Source organism: Squalius cephalus (assembly GCF_949319135.1).
Source record: "Squalius cephalus genome assembly, chromosome: 24".
Classification (NCBI taxonomy): Eukaryota; Metazoa; Chordata; class Actinopteri; order Cypriniformes; family Leuciscidae; genus Squalius; species Squalius cephalus.
In genome coordinates this window covers 2,250,481-2,260,039 of record NC_137145.1, presented here as the reverse complement: position 1 = coordinate 2,260,039, position 9,559 = coordinate 2,250,481, and the positions used below count along the sequence as shown (strand labels likewise).

The 9,559-nt window shown below is 38.6% G+C and overlaps 1 protein-coding gene across 1 annotated transcript in view; it reads left to right on the top strand.

Moving 5' to 3' along the window:
* The window catches only part of LOC307152271 (zinc finger SWIM domain-containing protein 6), an 87,958-nt gene extending 78,834 nt beyond the window's left edge, over positions 1–9,124 (top strand). Inside the window, exons 11-14 of the mRNA XM_079860765.1 lie at positions 2,368–2,525; positions 3,876–4,039; positions 4,128–4,209; positions 6,348–9,124. Coding sequence (XP_079716891.1) covers positions 2,368–2,525; positions 3,876–4,039; positions 4,128–4,209; positions 6,348–7,210 — 1,267 coding nt within the window. The 3' untranslated portion in view covers positions 7,211–9,124. The remainder of the gene's footprint in view (positions 1–2,367; positions 2,526–3,875; positions 4,040–4,127; positions 4,210–6,347) is intronic.
* Positions 9,125–9,559: the final 435 nt, after the last annotated feature.

The following is a 9,559-nucleotide window of genomic DNA, read 5'->3' as shown; positions in this document are numbered from 1 at the left end:
TTCGCTTTGATCGTGTGCTGTTTTATGGCTGGTTCTGGTCCAACAGATTTACATCGACATCTTGTCACAGATTTCCTCTCATATGTTTTATTAATCTTTCTTTTTTGAGCAACCTACACACACACACACACACACACACACAATCATGTCATCAAATCTGTCTGGTATTGTATTATATTGTGATTGGATTGCGTTTACCGGGGGATTTTCAGCTCAGGATACGCGTATAAAGTCAATGGTATCAAACAAAGATCCTCTAAGTTTAGCCGGCGCTGGAGCTTCGGGCTCAGTATTGACTTTCTCTATAAAAAGACCACGGTCTCCAAATAACTGCTCTCCGCGGCATCGGCTCAGACGAGGCCTGATCTCCTCATAATACAATTCCCTTTTGTAGATAACTCCGTAATTATCTCCATGCCAGGACATGATGCTTTGACATGTATGAACGGACGAATCCTGCTCTGACATGAGGATGTGTGATCAGACAGATGATTGGAAGTTAACTGGAAAGTCATGCTAGATACAGAAAGTAGTCTTAAAGATGCCCAACATGCAACTAATGGGCAATTTACAAGGTCATATTCGACTTCTGTCATAATGAGGACGTCCATTTTGTAAGTGCACGGCAAAGATGTGCTCATATGGAAGATCTCTGAAGTTCATGTCATGCATAAAACAGCTGGACGCTTCTTTCTGCCATGTTGTGGTATTAATCGTGTGTGTGTGTGTGTGTGTGTGTAAAGGCCACCGACCGCCTCCAGGCTCATGTTATCTGGCTAAAACAATAAGCAAAACCTCTCTCACTGTCCTTTCCCAGAGGAACTTCTGCTGTGCTTCTAGAGCTGGTGAAACCTTCAATTCACGTCCATAAATCACTTCATGGTCAGTTAATGGCAACCAAAAGATTAGTAATATTGATATCAAATATTAAACGTTTAGTTACTTCCATCTTCCCATGCAGTCTTCAGACTTCATCTTTAAAACGATGGAATTCGCACTCGTCTTTAGTGAACTTTTTATTTTTTTATTTTGGCCATCTCAATCATTTTGACATTTAACTTTTAAAGTCTCCCTTTAGTCAATAATTGTATCCCTTAAAAATGCCTTAAAATATCTTGAATGTAACTCGACACCCTCGCCTCATTTAGTATTCGCGGTTCTATGAATATGCAAATGAGCCCCGCCTCCACTCACTCACTCAGCTCAGAGATCCACTGGTTGACGATCACACGTTGATCTGATTGGTTACAAGGTAGTTTGTGACGTCAGAAACACCAGCGATTTCAAAGCGTGTTTTTGAGACTGTCTTTGGTTCACTGCAGTTTTAAGGAGGAAATACTCAGCAATGCTGTCGACTTATGAATTTACACATGGTTTGTCTTAAAGCATATTAAAAACACCACATAGACACATAAACAACATTAAAAGCTGGATTTGCACCACAGGGGGACTTTAAAACGTTTTGTCATCCTAACATCAAACAAAGCTGAGCGTAATGGAGTGCAACAGAGCAGCATCAAGAATATCAAATATTAGGGGGGACGATTTGGCCATTTGTTTATTTATAATCATTCATTTGAACTGATTCACTAACATCTGAATGAATCTATACCTGTCCCTTCTCGTCCTCATATGGTCTGTGATCATAGTTTGCTAAATCAGAGATAAATCAAAAAGTCCCGCCTTTCATGCACATTAGTCAGCCTGAAAAATAGAGTAATTTCTAGAGTTTGTTTACATATAATATGTGTGTGTGCTGTGTATAATTATTTTGTATATATAAATACACACACATGCATGCATGTATTTAAGAAATATTTGCATGTGTATATATATATTTATACATAATTTATATTATATATAAATATTTTATATATAAATAACACATTTTTCTTGTGTATACATACATGTATATGAGTGTATTTATATATATATATAAAATAATTATACACAGCACACACACATATTATTTAAAAAAATTGCATGTATATACTGAATATATATTTATGCATAATTTATATGATATATATTTTATACATAAATAACTAATTGTTCTTAAATATATACATGCATGTGTGTGTATTTATATACAAAATAATTATACACAGCACACACACATATATTATGTCAACACAGACGTTTATTTTGGATAAATAGATGTTGCTGATAAAAAGATGTTGCTGTGTGTGAGAATGCGTGTGTGTGTGTGTGTGTGTGTGTGTGTTTTGCTCTGACTGTTCTACTGTTTCTGAAACTGACAATGTTGCTGTGTGTGAGAACGCGTGTGTGAGCGTGTGTGTGTGTTTTGCTCTGTCTGTTCTGCTGTTTCTGAAACTGACGATGTTGCTGTGTCTCTTTGGTTCGTAGGTTACCAGTGTTGGAATCCACGGCTCCTTCGGGCGACATGTCCCGGCCTCACCATATAGTATCAGTCGTCCCCAACCGTTACCCGCGGTGGTTCACCCTCAGCCACATCGAGTCCCAGCAGTGCGAGCTGGCCTCCACCATGCTGACCGCAGCCAAAGGTCAGAGAGTCTCCTTCACTCTCCATCACTATATCGAGTCTATAGTTAACCGAGACGCTGAAATGACGGCTATTGCATGCTGGGACTGTGCTGTTTGCTTAATGCAGGCCTGTGAAGCGCGTTTCCGCTAGCAGACGACAAACCCACGAGTTCCAACCGTAAAATATCAAATCTGCTTTCCTCTCCTTGGTTTGGAGAAACAACAGGCTTGGAAAAGTTGCACAGTATTTTTAAGATCTCAACGCAGCGCAGTGCAGAGAGGCTGAAAACAGAGGAGATCAGCAAACTGGGGATGAGTGGAAATCCTGTCTCTGAACGAGCGTTTGAAGGGTTTCTCAGCGTCTCGCATCACGCTGGGCATCTGGCTCTAGTGCTGACTCACGGCTCATGCTGAGTGAGTGAGTGTGTGTGTGTGTGTGTGTGTGTGCAAGAGTGTGTGTGTGTGCGCGAGAGTGTGTGCGTGTAAAGTATGCAAAGTGTGTTTAGTTAAGCATAAGCCGTGTGCATGACTATGTAAGTGTGTGTGTGTGAATGCGAGAGAGAGAGTGTGTGTGTGTAGGTGAGTGCGTGTGTGTGAGAGCGTGTGTGTGTTTGCTGTAGACAGTGTTTCTGAGCTCCTGATGTTTCTCCAAGGTCACTGGCGACTGTTTGCAGTGTTTACAGAAATGGCAGAATGGCCAGTCACGTCAAATTTCCATCACTTGTGTGAATCCGTTTATATCCCATTAAATATTTATGAAATATTACACATTCTCTGTCCTCCCTTGTATCTTCACTAGGGATGTGCATGAGTACCTGAGGAGTCTGAATCGACAGCAATCGATCAGGAATGCATTAATATTCATTTCATGAACTTAATGTTAATACTTAAATAAATGATTTATATATTTACAGTAATGTTTAATCATGAATGCATTATTTAAATGCATCAAATTATGCATAATTATAAACTTGGTTAAGGTATTTATATCTTTATAACTGAATATGTTAATATGTTGTAATCAATGCATATATATATATATATATATGCATTGATTACAACATATTAACATATTCAGTTATTAATATTTTGTTAATTCCCTCTTGTATTTGCATAATATCTTTGTATGACAGTCTGGCCAAAAATTATGTCGCACAATTTGTCATGTTTCATTGCGTTATCACCACAAATAAAACCATAGAGTCCAGGCACAACTATGCAATATGCTTACAAATTGTTTAACAAACTTTCAGTAATTTTAAAATATAAAATACACTTCATAATTTGCTTACTTCCAGTTGTAATATATCATAAAAGGTGGAACACACTGGTTGAGATGTTCATGTGTTGTTGTCCTGTGTTGTTTGCAGGTGACGCCCGGAGGTTAGAGACAGTATTAGAGTCCATACAGAAGAACATTCACTCCTCCTCTCATATCTTCAAACTGGCGCAGGATGCCTTTAAGATCGCGACGCTCATGGACAGTTTGCCGGACATCACTCTGCTAAAGGTCTCCCTGGAGCTGGGTCTTCAGGTATACACACTTCTCCATCAACACACACTTACACCTGTGTGTGCTCATTTCCTTACATGTTTTCTGTTTCTTTCCTGATGTCTCTCAGGTAATGCGTATGACGCTTTCGACGCTGAACTGGCGGCGGCGAGAGATGGTACGATGGCTAGTCACATGTGCCACAGAAGTTGGTAAGTTTGAACTTTCAGTGTTACCAGATCTTGGTTATCTTGGTTAAGCAATTATCCAGTCAAGGCTGCACTTTCCTGTGATTTTACCACGGTATGATAGCTAAACAGAGTAAAATAACCATAATACACAGCCATGAGGGACTTATTTCTTTTACAAAATTGCAATCTGTTTAAAATTAGTGTTTAATGAACTATTAACTAGTAAAATAAAATAACTATTTTTGCACCGCTGCTGAAAAATCATATATAAAAAAAAAAAAAAAAATATATATATATATATATATATATATATATATATATATATATATATATATATATATATCTTATAAAATCTTATTTTTGTATATAGTTTATAGTTTTACATGTATTTTATTATATATATTTCAAGAATATTTAAATTAAAATATTAGCTTTGTAAAGAACTTCATATGTACACAGAATTTAAATGTATCTACAAAACTAATATAACCTTAAAAATGAGGCCCCATATTTGTGTGTATATAAATGCAGTAGCTGTGCAAAATAGTTATTTTATTTTACTATTAATAAAATGAATAGTTTATTGAACTCTCTCTCTCTCTCTCTCTCTCTCTCTCTCTCTCTCTCTCTCTCTCTCTCTCTCTCTCTCTATATATATATATATATATATATATATATATATATATATATATATATATATATATATATATATATATATATTAGAGGTGGGCATAGATTAATTTTTTTAATCTAGATTAATCTAGATTAATTTTGAAATTAATCTAGATTAATCTAGATTAAAATGGCTCATTTGAATTCTGCCGAAGGCATTCAGAATATGTGTGCTACCCAAATAATGACTATAAAAGTAGGCTAAGTCTTTGAGAACGGGTTTCTCAAGCCAGGTGGCGCATTAGACCAGGGGCTCATCTCAGGAACTGTTTCCAAAATGCATCACAAACTGCTTGAGAAAGCTGTTCTACTCATAGACTGTAAAAGGTTACTTCTGTACTGTTACCGCCCGTAGGCAACATAGGCCTATGTTATTATCAACTACTATAGGCTATCAATTAGGGATGGGCGATATGGCCTAAAATCTATATTTTGATATACATTGCAGCCTTTTGCGATAACGATATACAGTATATTATAATAAAACCATTACAGAACAGGTTACACAGACCCTGCTAAACAACTGCTAATTTTTTTTTTAAAGGGTATATGTAGTTTTGAGAACATATATTGTGCAAAACTGTAAGTATACAACATAATTTTGCAGATAAATAAAATTTAAGTACACTAGCTGCAGAGATCTTAAGTAGGTCTAATGTTTATTATAGCTTTGAGCTTATGAAACCCCAAATTTAAAGTTATAATATTGTCTAACTGATGTCTTTTCAGTTAAAAAGAAACACAACAACGATTCTTAAAATCGGGCGTAGACAGAGATTATGTGTTAACGTTACACCACTAAGATATATTGGATTGAGAATAATACGCGCGCGCTGGTAGGCTATTCAGTGATATCATGTTTCGTTTTGAATTTGAGGTGGTAGAACGGATTAGTCGTGTGTTAACTTACCGAACCGTTACCCCACACACTCGGATAGTTTGCTGCTGTTTGTCGGACGGCTTAAATCCGAACCAAGTCCAAATAATGGACGTTGCAGCTTTCACTTTCAGCCGTGTTTACTTAAGATGATGACGAATATGCGTTGCAGCCGGGTTACCTCGCGGCCGCGGGTAGATTGCGTCATCATAGCTTGTGTAGTAGAGCCATCTTCCAACCCAACTTGGGGAATAGATTAACGGCGATATTTTTTTTATCGCGCGATAAGGGTCTCGCGTTAACGCAGTGCGTTAACGCCGATAACGGCCCACCACTAATATATATATATATAATTTTTTAAATAATTAAAATGTTGCAGTGGCTTCAATAATATGACATTTTTAAAGAACTTAATATTTCATTTTATTTGTGTGTATATATATATATATATATATATATATATATATATATATATATATATATATATATATATATATATATATATATATATATATAACTGAACCCAATAAGAATATGTATTAAGAACATAAATAGGGACAGTTTTGCATCCTTTAATGACGTTGACTGACATGAGTGTGTGTGTGCGCAGGGGTCTATGCACTGGACAGCATCATGCAGAGCTGGTTTACGCTCTTCACGCCCACCGAGGCCACGAGCATCGTCGCGACCACCGTCATGTCCAACAGCACCATCGTACGGCTACATCTGGACTGCCATCAGCAGGAGAACCTAGCGAGCAGCGCGCGGACGCTAGCCCTGCAGTGCGCCATGAAGGACCCTCAGAACTGCGCGCTATCGGCGCTAACGCTCTGCGAGAAGGACCACATCGCCTTCGAGACGGCCTACCAGATCGTGTTGGACGCGGCCACTACAGGCATGAGCTACACGCAACTGTTCACCATCGCGCGCTACATGGAGCACCGCGGGTATCCGATGCGCGCGTATAAACTAGCCACGTTAGCGATGGCCCACTTGAACTTGAGCTACAACCAGGACACGCATCCCGCTATCAACGACGTACTGTGGGCTTGTGCGCTTAGCCACTCACTAGGCAAGAACGAGCTGGCCGCTATCATCCCCCTAGTGGTGAAAAGCGTGAAGTGCGCAACCGTGCTGTCGGACATTTTGCGTCGTTGCACGCTGACGACGCCTGGCATGGTGGCGCTGCATAGCCGTAGGAACTCTGGGAAGTTGATGTCATTGGATAAAGCCCCGCTAAGACAGCTCTTGGACGCCACGATCGGGGCGTACATAAACACGACGCACTCGCGGCTCACGCACATCAGCCCACGGCACTACAGCGAGTTCATCGAGTTCCTCAGCAAAGCCAGAGAGACTTTCCTCATGGCGCACGACGGACACATCCAGTTCACACAGTTCATAGACAACCTGAAACAGATATACAAAGGCAAAAAGAAACTCATGATGCTCGTGCGAGAGCGGTTCGGCTAGCTTTCGCTTGCCTAGAGACGAGAAAAACATTACGAACCACACCGGTATTATGTGTATAGACTTGCGCAAAAAAAAGAAAACGGGAAAAAAAAGTGGAACGTTGTCATGTTGTTGGAAGTTTGTGTGTTTCCCCTTTTATTTGTGTGAAAGAGTATGTCACGACGTTTGGGTTTACACTGAGTATATGTTGTCCAGTGGCGAAAGTCCACACAGCACTCCAGATCTCTCTGTTTAACATTCACAGCCTCAAAGTGAAGAAGAAAAATGGCTTTAAACCAAACAACACCTCCATCCTAAGTGACAAGTACCTCGTACGGCTTCAGCTTTACTCCTTCCTGAACCAGTCACACGTTACCAGTGTACTAAAGAAGTGTTAGAAACCAGAAAAACAAAAACACGTCTCCATTTTTTATTTTTTAAATTCCTTTTCAGTTCACCAGGCTAATTGCGTGGCTTTGCAGTGCTGTTTCGTCCAAAAGCATGTCACACACACACACACACACACTTCAACCCCATTGTGCTTGCGCTTGTGGAAACTTAGCGACTGTCGACATACATCTCAGGGATTCTCTTTGAAAAAAAGGAAAAAAAAGAAGAAAAAAATGGTCATGAAAGAATGAGAGCATTTTATTGTACTGTATATATGATAGTATATGTCTGAATATTGAAAAAATGTATACGTTAACTAATTTATAAAAAGAATATTCTATGTAATGCAAAATACTTGAAGCTGCAGTACCTTGGTCTGAAATAAAACATATCAGAGGGACTAAACGAAACGCGAGCCTCGGGCTGTGTTCGGAACGGAAGGCTAGCGCGCGCGCACTGCGCGGGAAACGCAAACGGTAGGCATTATTACTCCACGAGGAACGTTTCTCCTGACGTTGCATGTTTAATTCAGTTCGTCTTTTTCACATTTAATCTGCATTGCACAGTATCATCCGCAGTGTCAGTGCGCTAGCGTGCCTTTCCGAACACGGCCGTGCTGTCGGGGCTTGAATCGGGCAGTGAACCTGTGTGTCGGGTCTCTATGCTGATGCACGATTCGCGATCTGGGTCGAGTTTGCATTGGCGTAGACCCCGAGGGCACCAGTGGTTTGGACGGACACCCAGTGAACCAGAGCAGCAAGCCTTAGCATTAAGAATTGGGAATGCAAGAAACGCAGGCCCACGTGCCTCAAAAAACGCCTAGAAATGTAGATCCAACAGTATCGATGTTAACGCAAACATGCCGAGCGATTGGCCTGACGCTCTTGTTTCTTTCCACAATAATCGAGTCACGACGAAACTCCATTTTTATGCACAATAACATGTACATGCCTATCTGCTGACATCTTAACTTTGTGCAAGACAGAAAGTTGCTGTGTAGGTCTGACTGTTCAAATGTTTTTTTGTTTTTTTTGAGGTTTTTTTAACGTTTTGTCGTTCCTATAGGATTCCTCAACGAAACGAAAACAGCCTTCTTTCTTGCCTTGTCTTAACGCTTTAAAATAACCAAACTGGAGTTCTAACTACCAAACTTGTTCGTTAAAAATGAAAGCCAACCAACTTTGGTTACAACTTTACTGTCTTTAATTTTAGCTGAATGGTTCTGTATTCTGTGCTTTAAAAGCAGGTTTCCTATGTTTTTGGTGCAAAAACGTTGTCGAGTGTCCCCTTCCTTAGAGGTTTGTCTGTAGCTCTTTTTATTTTACTTTATTTTGTTCGTTTAGAAACAGAAATATCTTCTTTTTTTCCATTTTATTTATTATACAAGGTAAACGATTGTACTTCTTCACCCGTGTCAACATTCTCATGAAGTTGAATTTAAGATTTGATACACCGATATCAATTTATTTATGTAACTAAATCACTGTTTTATAAACTTGTTAATGATTCAACATTTTTGTTTTAATTAAAATTAGTTTTTTGAGAGGAAGCAAATCATTGAGTCGTTTGTGTGCATGACACTCGTACATTTTACATCACTGACTTTCATGTTTGGTGAAAAAAAAGCATGCAAGATGATGCACGAGTCTAGAGAAATATATATTTAATATATATATTAGCAATATAAAATATCAAGTAAATAAAATGGACAAATCACAATAGACACAAATATGGAGCAAAATATACACAAATGTGAATTGTATTTAAATAAATGGACAATACACAATATATAGAAATATTGAGTAAAATAGTTTTTTTTATATTGATATGATAAATATATTTTATAATTGAAAATATACATTTCCATACACCATCTTGCATGTATTTTGCCCCCCACCTAACTCATAATGCATTCTGGTATTGCCTTATTCATGAATAATATTTGCAATATCTGAGAAGGCAAAAATAATAGTGCTGACT